The 21,773-nt window shown below is 38.4% G+C and overlaps 1 protein-coding gene across 1 annotated transcript; it reads left to right on the plus strand.

Moving 5' to 3' along the window:
• Nucleotides 1–19,290: 19,290 nt before the first annotated feature.
• LOC129247253 (uncharacterized) lies at nucleotides 19,291–20,304 on the plus strand. The gene has a single exon (XM_054886305.1). It carries the CDS (start codon nucleotides 19,291–19,293, stop codon nucleotides 20,302–20,304), a length of 1,014 nt encoding a protein of 337 aa, XP_054742280.1.
• The last annotated feature ends 1,469 nt before the right edge of the window (nucleotides 20,305–21,773 follow it).

Genomic DNA, 21,773 nt, shown 5'->3' on the forward strand with positions numbered 1-21,773 from the left:
TTTGCCACAGTTCTACCTTTGGGATATAATAAAGGCTGATCTACATTTTTCAAACTTTGCGGTTTCCCCAATAAATATTATATATATATTATATTAATGGCTTGAAATTCTGTATCTTCATTATAGTCACATTTGAATTGTACAGGGTGGGCCATATAGCGTTTGCTTTTTGAACCACTTATTTTTTTGCGAATGGTAACACAAATGACATGTCAAATGTGCTCATAATTTACTTAAAGGTTTGACATTTACGAAATGGGACGCTATACGCTTGAAGAAAATTGAGAAATATTAAAAACCTATTTCCAAAATGGTGAGTCTTTTAGAAATTTGAAAAAAAAAAATTCAAAAAAAAACATTTGCCAACAAGACAGTTTGTGGATCAATTTGTTAATCGTGTTCATGAAAGTGGATCGTTAATGGATAAAACAACACGTGAACGTGCTCCTATAGTGCGTACACCCGAAAACATTGCTGCTGTAGCCGAAAATGTGCGTGAACATCCAACAACCTCAACTCGTCATCGATCTCAAGCATTGAACATTTGACGCACTTCTTTGAGGAGAATTTTGCATAAAGACCTCGATATGAATTCTTACAAAGTTGAATTGGTGCAAGAACTGAAGCCTAATGACCATCCAATGCGTTTTCGGTTCGCTCAATGGGCAGAAAATCGTTTGACCGAAGATGAGCATTTTTACCGAAAAATCATCTTTTCTGATGAAGCTCATTTTCACATCGGTGGCTACGTCAATAAGCAAAATTGTCGGATTTGGGGCTCAAAAAATCCACACGTTACTGTAGAGCAGCAAATGCATCCACAACGAGTCACTGTTTGGTGCGGTTTTTGGTCTGGCGGCATCATCGGGCCATTTTTTTTTCGAAAATGAGCGAGAAGCCGCGGTTACAGTAAATGGCGAGCGTTACCGTGACATGCTCAACGAGTTTTTGTTTCCAAAAATGGAAGAGGATGACATGGACGACATTTGGTTTCAACAGGACGGTGCAACTTGTCACACTGCCAAAGTTACACTCGAACTTTTGGCTACCGTTTTTGAAAACCGAAAAATCTGCCGAAATTCCGATATCAATTGGCCGCCTCGGAGCTGTGATTTAAGCCCGTTGGACTATTTTTTATGGGGAGCCGTTAAGGACAAATGCTATGCAAACCATCCAGAGACGATTGATGCGTTAAAACACGAAATCGAAGTTGCCATTCATGAAATTGGAGCCCAAACAAAAATTGGGTTGATCGAATGGTCTACTGTAAAGTCAGTCGTGGCAGTCATTTGAACGATATTATTTTTTATTCATAAATGAATATTTATTCAGGAAATATAAAAAGTTATGACTATGCCAAGGGCTTTGACACTTAAATTTAAGATTTTTCAAAAAGTGGAGTTAATCGATGTGTGCATTGAGCGGCTTATACGACAAGTAAAAGAGAAACATGCAATAATTAGTTTCTCATTGATATTCTTGACCTCTACATAATAATTGTACGGCAAATATTAGATCATTCCCTAAAGCTTTATGAACTTAACAATTCAAGCTTAGATGACTTCTTGCTGTTCAGTTAGATATAAAAAAGTGTGGGTTATTGTCTGATAGAAGTATTCACATGAGAACCAATTGGCTCAAAATTAGCTGCAGTTTTGATTTATAAAAAATAAATAAAAAAAAAAACATAAATAAAAAGTAAAATGATTTTTCCTACGAATGCATGATGGACTTAAAACATTTGCCACGCACGTTGGGCTCTCGATCACATCTACAAAAATTCATATGTGCACATGTAAGTAGCTCTGATTACCCACTAAGCTGGTCCGCTTAAGCTTGCACCTGAAGAGCAATTATGCTGTGTGCTTCGTGTCACATTTCAGTTAATTATTTTTTCCTAAAGCCACTTGTGCGAGTGGAGTATGCCGCATACTTCTCTCCTGCTGCTCCATGGCGCCCACATATTTGACGTTGCATGCTTCCTTCCACTTCATTTCGCAAAGCTTGAGTGAAATACCCGCAGCTGAATTAAATTAACTAAGTAAGACGCCTAAGCATATGCTAAGCTACGCAAAGCTCAAGGAAGTAGTGCATAATTTACGCCGCCAAAGCCACATGATGAATGGATGAATGCATGAACTGAAATAAGAAAGTGTATTGCGAGGAACAAAGCGCCAGTCAAATTAATGGGCAGTTAGTCAGTAGTTAGAGGAGTAAAATGCAAATGGAAAGTCAAGGAAAAAAGCCAGACAGACAAGCTGATGGATATGCTGGAGTTGGTAAGTGGGTAAACACTTGGAATACTATGCAGACTGCGAACTGTGGAGAGCATTTTCATATGCAACAAACAGGCAAAATGTATTTGGTGGAGTTGATTTAAATTAAATCTGGTGTGCGTCAGCACTCTTCATCTTCAGTCAGTGACTAAAGACTAGCGTTGAGTGGCTAAGTGGCTTTCATCACATCACCACAGCGCTGCCCAATAAAGGAACTACAATCTGTCTAGGGATACATGCATATGTGGTTTTATGGCTGTTCTGATGGTTTTGTTTGTTTATAAAATAGATGACCGAGCTTTAGGCTGGGCTTTGTGGAAGTGCAAGTATTTTGTCGTTGTAGCCAGATATTGTATGCAAATTAGCCCTTTGAAAACCTGCTAAGCAACATTTGACAACTCAAAACATGCATAACCGGATAATTTATGTATATATTATACAACATTTGCTTGTATGTACACATACACACACGCATGTTTCATTACTAGAGATGCCCTGCCATATGGATGAATGTATGAAGACCTTTCCACAGAAACTCGCCGATTTTACTTTTAATGAGATATACAAACATTTACATTGACGCATTTTTGGGAGTAAATATTTGCGTAAGTAGGTGGATATATGTATCCCTACAAACACTTGTGTTCAAAATAACTGCAGCGCGACATAGTGCTAAGTTTTGACTATCATTTCATGTTTTTTTTTTTGTTTTTGAGTTTTAGTTTATATTAAAACAAAAGCCACATAGCTCAAAGTTTCAGACATTCTACAAATTTACAATAAAAAACTGCCACAAATTTTCATTAGAGTTTTAAACATTTTAGTCAAAATTTTTAGAAAAATTCCGGGTATATGGTTTTTAGCCCACTACATCTGGATATAATTTTATGTCACTTTAAAGTAGCTCAAAATTCATTTTGATTTTTAATAATTTTTTTTTTTTTTTGCCGACGTTGTTTTGTATTTTTTCCAAACAACGAGTGCTCGAAATGTTTTTATATGGAGATAATACACAAAACCGCCAGCCAAAAAGCATTTTTGAAAGGCTGGAAATCAGCACTTTATTATGCAAAAATTCAATGGGCTATAAAACAGCATGCAGCTTTTTTTTTTTTTGGAAATAATTTTTATGAGCATTTGCCATTTCTTGTTTTTTTTGTACAAAGTTTGAAACTTATTTTAAAGTATGACTTTTGTTGTATAAAAAAATTAAAAAACAATCAAAACTTTGTAATTTTTCGCCCTGCTAATTTTGTGAGCCCAGGTGCTTGTATTTCCTTTCAATATTTACCTTACCAAGCCTTTAAAACATCTTTGGATTTCTATCAGAATGTGTTAAGCAGACTTGAAACACTGCTGGTAAAAATTTGACTATTTTTCTGTACTCAGAATTCTTCAATTTCCCAATTTCTGAAAGACACCTTCCATCTTCGAAAAGCCTATAGCATGAAAGCTGGCTACCCAGACGTGGGTGAATAGAATTTGTCCTTTATGGATGCCGTTCTGGGCCCTCCCGAAGTAATATAGAAATCAATTCCGGGAAGGGTGTTTGCCTAGAAGGAGAGGAGGGATCGTTTTAGTTGCCACACCACACGATGCAGTAGACGACAGTCGCTATAAGTGCTAAGGCATTTTGCACCCTACCTCACCCACCAAAAAACAAAAAAAGAGGCAAAGACAGTTACTAGCCTACTTGTCTGCAACTTTCTTCAGAAACATCAGAAATCAGGTCAATCAGAGACCCAGGACAATCCCCCATAAGCCAAAATGTCTTTCGAAAATGTTTCCTAGATTCCAGAAGTGAATAATTCCTGGACGGTATCTTTTTTTTTTTTTGTTTTTTTGTAATCTTTGTCAGATTTTTCAGGTATACACATCTACTATTTTAACCAACACAAGAATTGAAGCCAACAGATTATTATCAACGCAGAAATTTCAGGAATTGGTCCTTTGTGGACGATACTGGTCTTTCACACTCGATGGATTTGTTCCCGCATCTGAGAAGAGTGATTTCAGAAAAAGCATTACATCCAATCAATTCTACTGTTTGGTGTGATTTATAGTCTGATAGGATTCAAAGAAGAAAATAAAAAGGCTGTGACTGTCAATGGATTTTTAGTGGCCTGAGCTTGAAGGAATTAAACATAGACGACTTTTATTTTCAACCGGATGTAGCCACAAGTCACGCAACACAAGAAAACATTGCATTATTGCGATCTAAGTTTCCCGGTCGATTAATTTTGCGTAATGGTGACATAAACTGACCACCAAGATCATGTGTTCTAACTCCATTAGACTACTTTTTGTGAGGTTTTTTGAAAAGTAAAATTTAAGTGAAAAAGCTGAACATTGAGGTTGCTCAACCCAATGCGATATTGGGTGAGTGAGAGCTTAAAAATATTAATTTTCGTATGGAAACCTGTGGACCTGCTTATTGTGAGCATTCATTTTTCACATATATGTCATTTTTAAGATCCGTATTTTGAATAAAAATAGCGAAAAATGAAGTAATCTTAATTTGTACATGTTTTGTTATAAAACAACATCTGGGCACGTCGTTGTTGTGTATACAATAATTTTTCTAGCAGTGTACACATGAGAATTTGCATTTTTTTCCCATCCTCAGTCCACCATAGGTCACTCAGTCAGTCAGTCAGCCAGTCAGTCGGTGTGAAAGCATTCATAGGGACTTATCCTTATATTGTTTGCATATTAATTAGGCTGTTAGCTTTGGCTAACGTTGATGAGCGATGTTGCGCAATACGAGCGAACTGAAACCAGACCAACGAATTCCCATACAAGTGGCAATACAAAATTGACAACAAATACCAAGAATAGATATTACAAAATGCTAGAAAAACAATGGTTCATAGAGACGATTGCAAAGGGGCAAAGAGCAGCGCACAGTGGTAGGTGTCATAAGCAGGCTAGCACAGGCAACAGCAGAGCGAAAGGGTCCTCGTTGCGCTTGTTACTGTTGTTGGTAGTAGTTTGCATTTCTTTTATGCAATTGACACAATTTGCATATGCAAACAAACAAGCAGGCATCATAAACACGTACACCCATTGCCATGCAGCCGAACCAAGTCACACTTGCGAGTATACGCAGACTGACCTCTTGCCGTGCTCCTGCTTACAATGGCTCTCTTGTCGCATATGTTTGCAATGAAAATATTTGCATATGCTAAGGCGACTCTGTACAACCGCAAATCTGGCTATGCAAATACGATTCAAATCGTTTGCAGCTATCGATTTGGTTATAGTGATCGTTTCGTTTCTCCCCTTCCTTCAATATTCTTACGTCAAATGCACCGCGAGGGTTTTCTAATAGTGGTTGGGGAATGTTTTGTAAAAGAAACAAAAAGAAAGTAAAAGTAGTGGGAGATGCTGCACTATTTCATATCGTAATTTTTTTTCTAAAGCAGCGAGAAAATGAGGGAGAAAATTTAATTTTGACACTATTTCTAGTATTAATGACAGAGCGGAATGCATATTTGCTTATTCGCCGTGACGAAAGTCACTTAGAGCAGTTTGTTCCACATGCTATAAACTTTATATTTTTCTTACAACACCGTGCGACAAGAATCAACGCTTTTTGTTATTTAAGAAAAATTTCATATGCGCGTGGAAGTATAGATTTTAATGAGTACCTTAATGGCGCATCCTCTCATCAATGTAATTTTCTCAAATACCTTTTTTATGTACTTATACTCGTTTTTTCGTTTCGTTGTTCTTCAACATTTTGAAATACTAATTTTCCGAATTTCCATATCTGAAGTTTGTTCAAAAAAGCGTTGTGACGTACAAGGCCATTATAATGTAAGTAATACAAGGAATATTATTTAAATAACCGAATTAAAATATTACTAAGGGGCTCTGCTAAATGTTGATATGCAGATCAGGAGCCTATAACATTGCACATCCCCCTCTTTGGCCCTACTACCGGCAAAAGCCCAGCACGTTTTTTCTCAGGTTTAGAAAATAACTTATACAATAAAATAAAAAGCCCACATACGCAAACATACTTGCAATTCGATATTTGTATATAGATTACGTAAGGTCATCGTTAAACATGACTCAAGGAAAAGTGATCATGGAATCGCTGAGTCTGCAGCTCCCACTAGCCGTACTACCCATAGATGGTATCACTAAGGTTATTAAATTTGAGGATCGAATTGGGCGATAAAGTAAAGTATACTTGCACTTGAAAGGAAGTTCCAAGAGTTTACAGTGTACTGATTGACAGAGGGCTGGAAGACACCCGAAGCATGGGCACTAGCCCCAAAACAAAGCGGACTGTACCGATATGTAGGCTTCTCAGCATTTTTCAAGCGATCGTGTAAGCCATGCAGATATCAATTTGAACAGAAATCTCCTGACTGAGCGAACTGCCGACACACTGGCGGCACTCAAAGCGTTGTCATCCGTTGAGGTTAAGTCCTCAGTGGTCCTTGCGTGCATCGAGAAATTGAACTTGCTGAGAATGTAATATCGAATGCGGCTTCCAGGACACTGGAGTGTAAGTGGGAGCTAACATTGGTAAGAGAGGCTGCGGCCTTTTTATTAAAAGTACCCGAGCTCTTTCTAATTATAAGACAACACAACATCACAGAAAAGCTTAGAAGTGAAGAGCTAATGCTAGGAGACGTGAGCTGACACCAAACTGTGGAGCTAAGTCAGATGAAGTACTTACCGGGCGGGTAAAATCACGGGAGAGGTGGGCAACCCATAACCTTCCCTCATGATAAACCGTCACTGGTCACGACAGACTACGTAGTCATCTGCACAGTACTGCTGTTTCTATTACTATTCCCCGAAGACTCCAGTACACCTTCTCTTCGAATGTGATAATCCCAACCGGATGCGACAGGAGATAGGCACGTACTCTCAGTCTAGCCCAGCTCTATCGTCGATTTATTAAACGGAACTCAGCTTGGATGAGTTACTATTAGAGGACACAAAAGACTATGAGATCGAAATGCAAGCCCCATTTTCATTCATTTTTCATTTTGTTTGATATTTTTTATACATTTTATTTCTTCCAATTTTTTTCTAAAAGCTTGAGGGTGTATTTCTGCGACAATTTAGGATTAAAAAAAATTTCAAAAAAAAACTTTCGCTGTGGAAAAAGGCTATTCGGTAATACATTAACCATTTGTGTCGTGCAATTTTTATGAGACAAAAGCGACACCCCGAGGGTTCGGGAATTCTCTGACAATCGATTCTATGCTACCATAATGATCCAAATTTATATTCGACCAAGGTCTCCCTGCAGCAGCGAATTTATTTGTGCTGGTACATTCACAAAAACAACAGCCGTGTTCTTAAAACCTTAAAACTGCTAATCCTTCCTTCATTGGAGTGAACGCCTGGTCATAGCAATCAAATATGTAGGACAAATAAACCCGCCGAAAATAACAAATACCTCTACTGCACACACATCTACTACAAGATAAATAGAAAATGGCTAGCATCGAATGCATTAAAATAAAACCCACGCGCATACAGTCATACCAAGCGCTCGAGTACATAAATTTATAATAAAATGCATTATTATTAGATGCTGCATAAAAGCCAACCAACCACTAACCACAACCCATGAGCCGGCAAACACGCCAACCGCCAGTCACTAGTCAGCCAACAACCCAATTGAAAAAACCCACACAAACAAAGAATCAACGAAACAAGCAAGCAGCCAGCCAGCCATCATTCACACATTCATTCGCTCACTCGCACACTCACTGAGGCAAAGCACTAAGTAGAAACAATGAGAAAATCAACAACAATAGCAAAGGCTGCTGTAGCCAACCATTATCGCTGACATGACAAGACAAATTTAGATTTATTGTGACATCAATGGAGCGAATAGAAATGGAAATGAGACTAAAATTGTGAGTACTCCCAAGTACGGCAGCCGCCTGAATTTGCAGCGCTTGAAATAGAAAGTCAGGCGTGAAACGTTAAAGCTTTTCCAGGAATATGCAGTTTAAATTAAGGCATTAAAATTGCAAAAGCTTGCGTTGGGGTGGATGGAAGGAAAGTGAAAAGAAATGCAATCTATAATTTTTTGTAGCGTGTTAAATTACAATAGCGATAAGGGGGATGTATGCACGCTGGGCTGGCAAGACTCGGATGAATTGCAGAAGAAGTCACATGTCCGGGGTGTGGTGGTAGATAATGTATGTATTTGGGAGCCATGGAGACCTATAACGAGCTGAACGAAGGCTCACGCATGTTGAGGAAATTGTCCATACTAAATACCTTCTGTCAAAAAAGTACCGGCAATTGATTACTTAAAAAGTGCGTTGAAAGGGGTAATCAAAATTCGAAACAAATGTCCGATAATAAAGAAGGAGTACTATTTGGGCAAAATACAACGTTTGAAAGAGCAAAATTATCGAAAAGGTTAGACATGTAAAAAAAGCGCAAATTTTGAACCATGGTAACGCGTCAGCTCAACGAGATCTCATAGTCTTAGATTTCTATTTTACCAAAATTTAATAAACTACCACTTCGACGTACCCATTTTCAGATGATAAAAGACATATCCAGAAATTCGTAGCAAGAACTGAGGCCTACTTCGGAAAACACGGTCGAAACATGTTTTGCTGATGGGATTTTTCGAAAGGTACTCACTTTGAAGACAATGTAATAAATTTGAATATATAATAAATATTTTTCGTCTTATTAATAAAACTTATTGATATACTAATTTTGAATTTTTTTTTTGGGTCAAATGTTTTTACAGTCGATCTCACTTAATTTTGGGACTTTTAAATTCGTTGGTGTCTGCGATTGTCTCCAGCTATCGAGGCGGTGGTATTTAAAAATGGAACTAGGGCCTCTGAGCCCTCATTTATTTCTACATAATAGTTTAAAAAAATGAGGAAGCTATCCATACAAAAAGTTAAGTTTAAGCAAATACGAAGGTCGTTTGAAAAGTACGTGCAAAGTCAGAAATATGGCACTGCTGGTACGTATCGAAGTTATGTTAGTTAATTAGTAGCATCTCTTGGAAGAACGCACAGCAAGTTTTCACCAGAGTGATTTTCAAAAACTGGACGAAAAAGTAATTCATGTGTGGAATTGCACGCCTCAGCCGTTGTGGTACCAAATTAATGAAAATAGAGTTCCAACTCGTTTCATATCCCTCCTATGGCCCATACTTGGCTTCCTCGGATCCCTCGGGCTCTTATTTGTTCCCCAATTAGAAAAAAATGGCTGGCGATAATAAGATTTTATTCAAACGAGGAGGTGATTGTAAAACGAATGGTTATTTTCCAGATTTGGCAAATCTCATAACTCGGAAGGAACCAACCAACTAGAACAGCGTTAGACGAAGTGTATTTTAGGTTTAGTAGACTATGCTGAAAAATAAACAAGGTTTGCTCCAAACAATTAAATTTTTTTTTTTTTTTTTTTTTTGGCACGTACTTTTCAAACGATCCTCATATGCTGCAAAAATATTAAAATACAGAAATTTTGAACTTCTACAAAGTTATTGGTACTATTTTGACAAAAGGTGTAATCAAAAATCAAGAAAGTGTATGTAGTACAAGGGAATATGTTTGTGTGTGCTCGCGTCACATAATCACGAACTCATTTGAGCAATCAGAAGAGGGTGGTGACAGCCATGCACCCTCTTCAAGCGTTGAAGGGTGGCGACGGAAGCGAACTCCCTCTGTCTTTAAATGTCTATTCCACTTGCAAAAGCTTCCACTTTCACAATTTCACTTTAAAAAATTACTATATACCATTCAGTGATGTGTATGCTCGTATGTTAGGCCTCGCCTTGTCTTTTTCGCAAATTCTTCATTTACACTTAAATTGCGTGGAAATTTTATCCTCATACTCGTTTGCGCATCTCATTATTGCTTTCAACCCCCCAGCATCTTTCCTCCCGCATAGCGGCTGTTGCACTTTCTTTGCAAACACTCTAGGGTGCTTTCCATTAGCGGGTTTCCCAAATATTTTATGTTTGAAAAAACTTTGTGTATTTAATTTCATTTGACTAAATTCTTCATAAACGTAACCGGATGCTTTCATGCAATTTTCCCTTTTTAGCGTGCAACTCGAAGCCAAATGTCTATTTCTATACAGTTTTTATCTTCATACATATGAAATGAGACTTTTTTCAATTTCAAACGTTTATTAACAAAAAATGGTTACAAATTTAATATTCAAAATAATAGCCATCGCTAGCGACACATTTTTCCCATCACTCAGGCATTTTTTGGATGCCGCGCCAAAAACATTGGCCGTCTTTGGCCGCAAACCAATCATCGAGCCATTTTTTGGCTTCTTCGTGAGAATTCAAGCGCTGTTCGGAGAGTGCGTGGCCCATCGATGCAAACAAATGATAATCGAAAGGCGCCAAGTCTGGTGAGTAAGGCGCATGCACCAGCGGTTCCCAATCGTACGTCTCCACCAATTCCCGGGTCGCTCTTGTTCGATGTGGCGGTACATTGTCATCAAGAAAAAGAAAAGAATTAAATCGGCGTCACAGATCGGCATATTCTGGGCGTTTTCGGTGTACAGCGCTGTTCAAATCGGCCAATTGTAGTTGGTAGCGTACACCGTTAACTGCTTCACCTGGTTTTAATAGCTCGTACCAAATCATACCACGCTGATCCCAGAAAACACACAGCATTGCCTTGCGGCCGAAGCGTTTTGGTTTGGCCATTGTTTTTGGCTTTTAGCCGGGCGGACCATACGATCGTTTACGCTTGAGATTGAAGAAATACACCCATTTTTCATCACTCGTAACGATTCGATGCAAAAAAGACTTCCTTTTGAACCGGGAGACCAGCATTTCACAAGTGGTTTTTCGATGTCCGCAAATCGTAGTTTGAAGGCACGAAATTCGACATTTTTAAGAGCGACCAAAATGCATTGTTGTATCAAACGTAACAAACAATGAACTGAATATTGTTGGCAGATGACAGACGAAAAAAACAAGACATTTGGGAAGGTTTAAAAATACTCCTAGCGACATTTATGGACTAATAGCTCAAAGTCTCATTTCATAGGTATATACCGTAGTTGGATCATATTTCCTGCCTCTTCTCCTTATCGTAGATGTGCTTATAATGTAGATGTGCTTGGCTCAGTGGGAAGTTAGAACAGTGACTAGCCGCATCACATAACTCTTTTGACAGGCTACAGGGAGTCCAAAGGGCTTATTTGATCCAAGTTGGTTCCCAACCTGACCCGCGCGTCATTTATGATCCGCAAATGTGAATCTCATTATTTTCGTCCATACTTTCGTCCCTCGGACATACTTCAGTGATCAAGTATCTAAAAAATAAAGCAGGTGAAAGGTTCTAAAACTGTTACAGACTTTAATAATCAGAAAATTTTGCTAGTTTACCTGGTATCAGACTCAAGCAAAATAATGGGGAATAAGTGCAAATTTCTTTTTCTAAAGGGTGGTAAATTTCAAGGGCCGATGTTGAATGTGAACTCCACCTAAACGTCAAGTTTATTTCATTTGATATTTTTCAATTTCAGACTAATTGAATTTGAATTATGGAATAATACACAATCGAGCAACGCGTTAAAGTTATTCAGCCTTATTATGAAAACGGACGTTCAAATCAAAACGGGCGTTCGAAGAAAATCATCTTCAGTGATGAGGCACATTTTCACCTCAGTGGATTCGTCAATAAGCATTTCGGCGAATGATAATCCAAGAGTGATTGCCAAAAAACCAATACACCTACAAAGAGTGACTGTTTGGTGCGGTTTATGGGCCGGCGGCATCATTGGGCCCTAGTTTTTCCAAAATGAGGCCGGTCAGGCAGTTACTGTGAATAGTGTTCGCTATCGTGAGATGATAACGAACTTTTTATGGCCCAAATTGGAACATATGGATGTGGACGATATGTGGTTTCCACAGGATGGTGCCACACAGCTTGTCACACAGCCAACGAAACAGTGGCTCTTTTGCGCGAAAAATTTGATGTCCCATTAATCTCACGTCGCGGCGTTGTCAATTGGATGCCAAGATCATGTGATTTGACACCGTTGGACATCTTTCTTTGGGGTTATTAGAAAGAAAAGGTGTACGTCGATAAGCCAGCAACAATTCAAGAGCTAAAGGATGAGATAATTCAGCACATTAACGGCATAGAACCTCAATTATGCCTCAGCGTCATCGAAAATTTGGACCATCGAATGGAGTTGTGCCGCCGATGCCACGGCGGCCATTTGGCCAATATTTTATTCTATGCGTAATTGAGCTATACTAATATTATCATAGTTAAGAGAAATGACAATAATTTCTAAAAAAATTGTATTTTATTCAAAATCAACACCGGCCTTTAAAACGTAACCACCCTTTAAAAGGCGCAAACACATTAGAACTTCGAGCTACACAAAAAACCTAACGAAAACTTGCAATGATTTTCTTGGAAGTAATTACGGAAAAATAGAACCTGTAATAGGAAGCAGTTGAAAATATGCCTAATACTGTTTGAATCTGCAGAGTTTCGCAATTTATCTCCTTACTATTTCTATTCTCTTTCTTATGCGCTTAATTAATTTTACTTCACCTAACTCCACTTTAAACCTAACTAACAAGTCTTTGAAAATGAACATGAGAGTTCAACAAGGTTTTGAGTGAGCGAAAGTTTGTTTTTGGATGTGATAAAGTGAGCTGTAATGTTAGAAGTTAATTATCGAAAAGGTCCTAAGAAAAGCAAATGGAAATTTTTGAATCGCGAACATTCGAATTCATATGAAATTAACTATGAATGCCACAACCAAAGGCAAGGAACATAACACTATGATCTTCAAGCAATTCCTGCTAGGATGTTACTGTAGGAACCGTGGTACTTTGGCCCAATTACATACAATTCAAAATATTAAGGCTCGGCGTATGAAAGTACCTCGACGACACTAACCACTTATTCGCTTGTTCCTTCAACCAGCTCATCTAATATAACATCTCCTTCCCTTTAGACCCACCTCATTCTTCTTCGGCTTAGGATGAGGTTGAGATGATAACGACAGGTAAATATAGTTAGAATATAAAATAGGAAATGGTTCTGTGTTGATATAATGTGCGTGACAGATGTAGAGTATTTGGTGTCGTAGAAAATAAAAGCAGTTGACAGGTCGGTGAAAAGAGATGACGAGTTTTATATGACAGGTGACAAATAGCCTGACTTGGGTAATGCCTGCGGCGGTGAGCAGAAATAAGGAATGTATATGTTTATCGATTTTATTGCTTACTTTATTACAATTTTACACATAAATTTCTTTAACTCCGGTTGGAGCGCAGGCACAATTTGGATATTTACGCTTTTTACACAGGCGTTACGCTCATCTCATTTCTTTAGCCCACATTTAGTTTTCTATTAAATTAGTAAATGTTTTAAGTTTTTTGGAACTTAAAATAGTACGAAATTGAAATTAGTTGCTCGGAAGGAGAGATGTTGTCTAATAATATGCATCCAGTGCCTTCACAAAACAGGAAACATCCTTTATTCCCCTACTAAATATGAAGAAGAAGGTAAAGAAAACTATTTTTTTATGAGTTTAATTTTTATCAACAGGAATGAAGTTTTCAACAAACAAATTATATAAGTTTTTGCGGTTCAAAGAAAAAGGGCAAATGTAGAACTTAATACCCCGTTGTGTATCCTTTGGCATGCTGTGATCTGAATATTGACTGGGAACACAATTGTCTAAGTAGAGATATAATCTTAAATGACCCTTTACATATACTCTTCTGATTGGGGGTGCCTGTTAAAGTTTGGGTTTAATAAAATGCAAATAATCGCACCCAGAGATTCAAGCCCAATTCATTACGCAGTCTGCCATTTATTTTACTATTGGACGAGTGAGACACGAACTCGTCCATCCCATTCTAAAAGGTTCTAATTACTTTCAGTGGTAAAAAAGTACCCATAGGCCACTTAGGCTGCACCAAGCTATTATTGGTTTTTCACCAACAATTTGTTCCTTTTAAGTTGATTTTCTTTAGCAAAGTTTATTTACAGGTACTTCTTTCTTGCAGTTCTGCCATGGAATTCACGTGTCTGTAAAATATTCCTAATAGTCTTTTTACACATTTTTTCGGTTAGACTTTTATGGGAAATTTTCAGCTTTTTGCTTCCTTGAAAGTAGTCAAATTATTTGTAAAAATGCGAGAAATTTATCTTTTTTTGCCTTACTGCCATATATAAAAGATTTATTCCACTTGGCGTTCCAATTGATATTTTGAATTTGCGAAATTAAGCTGTGCAAGTACAGCCCGCGACAAAAGATAGCTCATCAAAATTTTGGCTAGTTGATACAATTTTTTTTTTTTTGATTTTTTTTTTTTTAATTATCATTATTTTTTAAAACAGTTTAACTCATTCTCTCCCAAAAACTATATAAATCTAAACAGGTATGGTGAGCGATTACCAAACCTGAAAAAACTCAAATCAATAGAAATGATTGAAGATGCTACTGATAAATTAGAAGGTACTTTATTCAATTGCTTTGAGGAACTGTGCCCACTCAAGCAAAGTAGACAGAGGAAAGAGGTTCCTTGGTGGAACCCTGAACTATCGAAGCTTCGCTTACGGTCCAGAAAACTTCTTAATAAGGCCTTAAAGACCCAAACAGAAGAGGACTCGACTAATCATCAACTTACACAGAGAGAATCTAAGAAAAAAGTACGGAAAGCCAAACTTGAATCCTATAGAAGTTTCTGCAGTAACGACGAAGAAATAAGGGTAACATCGAGACTTTGTAAGGCCCTTCATTTAGACCGCTCAGTAAGAGCGTATGATGGTTCATACGCCATTTCCAAATCGGAAACGTTAAATACTCTACTCGAAACCCATTTTCCGGGCAGTAGAACTCTCTCTGAAGTAGAGAGTGGCATGAACAATAATGGAAGCGACGGTGGAACCTCTAGGTACAACTCGTATATTGCTAGTCGGATAGTGACAAAAGAATCGATAAGGTTTTCCTTGTCTTCCTTTGAGAACTTTAAGTCCCCTGGACCTGACGGAATATATCCAGCAATGCATAAGAAAGTAGCAGACAGACTGATTAAGTCCCTTAAAAGGGTCTTCATTTGTGTAATGAATACTCCAAGAAAATCACTTCCTCCATAAAAATACAACTGCATGAAAAGAAGCACGCAGAGCCGGTTACCAATAAACGTCCACCGTGTCTATGCAGTCCAATTCACATTCCATTTAGTGGTCTGCTCTTTCGCTGAGTTTAATCCGGTACATTGGAGTAGACGAAATAAAAATATTATAAAAGAGTTGCCCATACTTGCGCAAATAATGAATGCGAAATATCGCAAAACATTTCTATGGAATATTAAAATACCAGAATAAATAATACAACTGAAATATGTCGTCGAAAGGGGGGAATGCAGATTGCGATTATTAAGTATCTCGAGATGAAACACTGCGCACTCTGTAATGCATAAATTACACATTTACTTCAGCGTTTCAGCTAGCGCCAGCATCCAAAGCGCAAATATACGTTTTTGTAATAGAAATATGCAGAATTTTACGTTTTAGTGGCTCTCGCTGCCTTTGACTCATTACACCGAATGCTTTATGTATGAAACTGCGGGAACCATTTACCAAGCCGTAAATTATCCATTAGGGTACTAAGAAAAAGCTGAAATAAAACAGCGAAACTAAAAAACTAAGATAAATATAAACAGAAAATATGAAAATGAATATCTGGATGTATGAATTTAATGTAGCGTAGTGGCGGATGAAGTGTCAGCGTGGCGGAGTGACGACAGCGCTTGCAGTGCCAACAAATGCACAACACTTCCATTTAAATCACACATCCGCACACGCACACGTGCACTAAGCCAAACTCACCACTAACACGCCAGCATGCCGGCGTGTGTGTGTGCGCGTTTAGTGGCAGGACAAACAGCCGCCACAGGACTTGCCACGGACGCTGGCTGCCAGTTTGACGCTCTTGCTGATGCTGTTGCTGCTGATGACATTGTTGCTTTTGCTTTCGGCGTTAACTTGGCAGCCACCAACGAGCCAACAACAAACACCGCTAGACCGCTGCTATGAACCCATAGCAAACTAACCGACGAGTCAACCACCAAAGGGACAAACAACTTGTGAACCAGACGATGACTCACCAGTGCGGCGGAACCGAAAACAGCACTTCTGGTGAAGATTGTGACGGAGAGACAGACAGACCGGCAGAAGGACAAGCAGGCAGACAGGGAGTGGCGGGGAAAGAAGTAAACATGAGTCGAGACATTAACATAAATAATAGTCAAATTCATACACCAACAACAATGTGCACTTCCATATGCATGCACACATATGTGAATTTTGTATTGTTTGCTGCGCCAAAAAGTATGCATTACACGGATGCGCTGAAATGGAGGCAGAAAATAAGAGATGCTTAACAAAACACGCGTGCATGTGTAGATATGTCGGTGTGCATGCATGAAAATCAAGTGAGATGACGGCGTACGTGTATGAGCCAAATATAGCAAGGAAATAAAATGAGTAGTAAAAAATATAAAAAATGCCTTAAACTACAACAATAACGCAACACAATAATAATAAAATGAACGCGAACAGTACTTCGAAGCGCACTGACAGCGCAATACACACACATTTTATAAGTAATATAACTGCAAGCATACACACAGGCGCCCGAACAATGCTGCGCACAGTTGAAGAGCCAAAAAGTATGTATTGCCAAATGTAAATATAGCAAAAGGCAAGGCAAGCGCAAAAAAAAAAAACAAAAACAAATACACAACAAAGCATTGCAATAAAGAAAAGGAATGAAAATTCAAAAACAGTAAACAGTTTTTGAAAAGCGTGTAAAACCACGTTGGCATGTCGCAAATCTCCGCTGAAACTGCGGCGGCAGCAGGCAAAGTATAAAAGTATGCAAGCGAGTAGTTGAGCGGAAAGTTACACATTACCGAAAATAGCCCTTGAATGGATGAGGAAAATGCACCGGCACCAGCAACGGCAGCAGCAGCAGCGGCGAGTAGCAGTGAGTCAAATTGAAACATAGAGCAATAGTATTGTGCTCGTAAATAAATACTGTTACTTGTATTTCAAGTGTTGTTGCAGACATTTTTTCAGCTGCTTGGCTTTACTTCGACTCGTGTGTTTATTCGCTTTTATTTGAATTGACGCGGAAAGTTAAGCAGCGAAAATACTGCAGGGAAATGAGGCTGCTTAAGGCAACATAAATCAATGTTGTTGTTGCTGCAATTACTCTATCAATCTTGCTCTCCCTCTCTGCCTCTTATTGTCAAGGTTTTCGCAGTTGCCAAGAGATTGTTTTTACAGCTCTTTTTTCTTTAAGACAGAACTTTAAAAGTAGCGAGCAGTAAATAGTCGCAAAATATCAAGAAAAGGAACTGGCCTAGCATTGGATTTAAATATTAAGATGCACTAAATAGTGCAACAGGAAAATTATTATTAAAAACAATTAATAAAAGAAAAAAGACATAGTCAAAATGCCAAGGCGCATTCATTAAAGATGGTGGCACTAGACCAACAACAATGTTTTGTACGTTTGATTGTCAAAGCAAAGTATTGGCAAAGTAGAAAATAGAGAATGAATTCGAATGAGGAAAAAACAACAGATCAGCTGATTTACCGATGCTATCCGAGAATGATAGAAAGAAGATTGCGCCCATCAGAGAGTGCGTGACGTCACGTTTTTCCGAGTTGTGCAGTATTATCAACCATTTGCTCTTCGCAATAAATTTAGTGCTTTTTTATACCGAAAATGCAAAAACTTTGAAGTTTCGTGTTTGTTTCTTTAAAGCTACCAAAACTTAAAGTTAAAAAAGAAGCTGTATTATTATACAAAAGAAGGTTAAAAAAAGCCAGTCTGAGAAGATTTTAGTGCTAATGAAAATTAGTTGGTTCTTATAAAATTTGATATTTTGAAAGTGTGAATTTAATTTTTTGCTCCTTTTAAGGTTATGCAAGAATATCAAATGTCCCTCTCTCAACTCTTCTTAAGATTGAAAACCTTTTTACTCATTTTAAAAGGCGTTTGAATTTTCTGAATGCGGATTAAAACCGTAGAGGTGGAATCGTTTCTTCCGACCATCAATCCTTAGTGGGACATAGGGCATCAAGAGGTGTATTCATTGTAAAAATAAGCCACAAAATACCAGAAAATACTAAAGAAACCATACTGACATTTTTACAAAAAGAGTACCTTATCGAGTTACATAACCTCAAATATGGCAAATAAGTCGTTCCCTTGACAAAAGAGTCTCGCTTAACAAAAAAAAAGTCATAAATTAAATTGTACATAAGCATAACACATTTATTTAAAAAAAAACGCACATTCGAATGACAATTTGTCACGCATACACAGTTCTTTAAGTGATTCAATAAAATAACAAAAATTTGGTGTTTTATTTTATTTAAATGGGCATTTTAGTGCGATTTTATATCCAAAGCTAGGCAACACTGCAGTAGCGAGAGAGAGATTTGACTGCCGAAAGCAGAAGAACACCAACAACAACTGCAATCGCGGGCAATGCCACCAGATGTTAAAAAAAAGTAAATCTAAATAAAGCTGAGTGAATTATTGAACTAATTATTAAATGAATACTTTACAAAATTATAAACATTACATTTTAATTAGAACAGGCTAGAAAATGGCATGTAGAATGTCATGAAGAAAGAACTAAAACTCCGAGACTAACTAACAAAAAAAAAATGCTAAATCAAGTTACGAAAATGGTAATCTGGTCATACTGGCGCTAAAATCACGTAACTCGTTGTCAAATTTGCTGAGAGCAAAGTAACGGGACCACGATAGGCGCCATCTCATTATTCTTTCCATCATGGATGCCACCTTTAATAGATTCACTTTGCAGAATACTGTATGTATTACTTTACAAAAAGTTAAATTTTCTAGTAACCAAAAAAATTACATCAATAATCGTTTGAGAAAAAAATAGAACTGCTATACTTTAATATAGAAAAGACTTTTGTAATAAAAGCGGATTTCACCTTTTTTCGACATGTCCAAGGAGGAGCCGGTAATCCGTGTTCTGATCACTGGTGCCGCCAGTCCTAGAGCATACGCACTGGCAGGGCTTGTCGCCAACGGCATGGCACTCGGTTCAAAGCAGCCAATGATCTTTCATCTGTTCGATGTGCCAAACGAGACCGGTAAAATGGAAGGTTTAATGATGGAATTGATTGACTCAGCATTTCCTTTGTTGCGTGAGGTGATAACCACTTGTGATCCGGTAGTCGCTTTTCAAGATATCTCAGTCGCCTTTCTATTGGACGCCAAAACGCGCCCCTTTGACATGACCCAACGTGATCTTATCGTTTTCAACGCCAAGACATTCAAGGATCACGGCCTCTGTTTGGAAAATTTCGCGCGCAAAGACTGCAAAGTAATAGTGCTCGCCTATCCAGGCAATACGATGTGCTACATCTGCGCCGAACACGCACCATCAATACCACGTGAAAACTTCACAGCAAACACACGCCTGAATCACAATCGCACTATAGGCCACTTGGCATACAAGTATAAAATGCCTCCCGTTAATTTTAGGAATGTCATTGTTTGGGGTAATCAGTCGCAGTCGATGTACACGGATTGCTCGATAGCCAGTGTCGTCATTGGTAATAAGAGTAATCGTATCTTTGAATATATGCCAGATGAGATCGCCTATCTAAAAACTCAACTAGCCGAGCAAATAGCAAATCGTGGCACCGACATTATTGCAGCGCGTAAACTTCCATCAGGGCTGTCGGCAGCGAAGGCTGCTTGCGATCAATTGCGGGACTGGATTGTCGGTACGCCCCATGGTACGATAGTTTCGATGACTGTTTCATCGGACGGCAGCTACGGCACGCCGAAAGAACTTTTCTTCTCGCTACCCGTTGAGATAACACGCGGCAAATGGAGCATTGTGAGAGGCATTAAGCTGGATGAGCTGGCAAGGAATAAAATTGACGCAAACACCAAGGAGTTGCTGCAAGAAAAAATGCAAGCAATTACGGAGCTGGGAGATACGTAAGGGATTATCAGCATTTTTGCTTATAAATTTTTAAATTTATTTAGTTTCATTCTCTTATGTATTTGTTTGGTTATGTATTTTTTTGCGTTGAATGAGAAAATCAAAATACTGATAATTCGATAAATATTTATAGACTCACAAATTGTGTTACAAAAGAACGAGCTTTGAACTTATAATAAAATGAAATCTACTGAAATAGAAATTGACTCCAACTCGGATACACATTTTACCTTTCCCATTTGTTTTATTTAGTAAAAAAGTTAAACAAAAACAAATCTTGGCTGATGGCCTCTTTGGAGTAGCTGACTTGCTTAAACACCCAGTGCATCAACAGCAATTCTAGGACTTTGGGACTCAAGCGAATATCATTCCCACTGTATCACCGCAGGAGACTAGCGATTGAGCACCACTAGGGAAAGTTTCGGTAAAAGAAGAGTTACTTCATCCAAGAACATGGAATCGTTGAGCCTGCAGCTACCACTTGTCCGGCTATCCAGGGATTATATCATTAAAATCAATAAATTTGAGAAGAAGCTCAGAATTAAAATGGACGATTAAGTAAACTGGAGTACATCTGGGCTTGAAAGGAAACTCCAACAGGGTACCCTGTACTCAGATGGCTGAAAGACACCAGAAAGCACAGGCGCTGGAATATATAACCCCAAAATAAAACGTTCTGTGCCGATGAGTAGTTTTCTCAACATCTTTCAAGCGGAAGTGTATGCCACCTGTCTATGTACAGAAATCAACTTGGACAGAAACACCCGGAAGAGCGAATTGGTAGTCTGAGCGACAATGAAGCGGCACTAAAAGCATTGTCATCCTGTGAGAGTAAGTCCTCACTGATCATTGAACGCAGCGAGAAATTGAACTTGCTAGGAATGCACTATCACATCCGGCTCATATGGTTCCCAGGACACAGAGTTATAACTGGGAATGAAGTAGCGGATATATTGGCTGGAGAGGATATTATTAATTGGGCCCGAGCCCTTCCTAGCCATGGAACAACACAAAGCTCTGAAGTGAAGAGCTAAGACTAAGAAACGTGATCTGATACTAAATTACGCGGCTACGCCCAGCGAAGTCCAAGCTGGAGGCGGTATTGTCAAAAGAGGTTTAGAGAACTCATAATCTTCCCTATGGAGAAAGAGAAAATGCTCACGGGCATTCTCACAGGTCATTACAGTTTGCGCATTCCTCTGCACAGGATTGGGATATGGTTCAATGACTCCTGCCATTTTTGGGACTAGTCCACGGAATCCTGCACAAGGAAAAGTTAAAACAACGCGGCCGAATGGGGTCAGAAGAAAGGCACATACGCTCAACCCAACCCAGCTTAATCTTAAGTTTATTAAAAGAACTGGATTTGGATAAGGTACTGTGATGAGTAGAGGGCACAAAAAATGAAGTGCAAACCTCAAATTTTATTTATTCGTTCATAAACTGCCTAAATCACTGAGAACTGAGTC

The sequence above is a fragment of the Anastrepha obliqua genome, chromosome 5, assembly GCF_027943255.1.
Source record: "Anastrepha obliqua isolate idAnaObli1 chromosome 5, idAnaObli1_1.0, whole genome shotgun sequence".
Classification (NCBI taxonomy): domain Eukaryota; kingdom Metazoa; phylum Arthropoda; class Insecta; order Diptera; family Tephritidae; genus Anastrepha; species Anastrepha obliqua.

Bases quoted from the DNA above. Each gene is read 5' to 3' on its own strand.
- LOC129247253 (XM_054886305.1), top strand. From the start codon at position 19,291: ATGTCCAAGGAGGAGCCGGTAATCCGTGTTCTGATCACTGGTGCCGCC.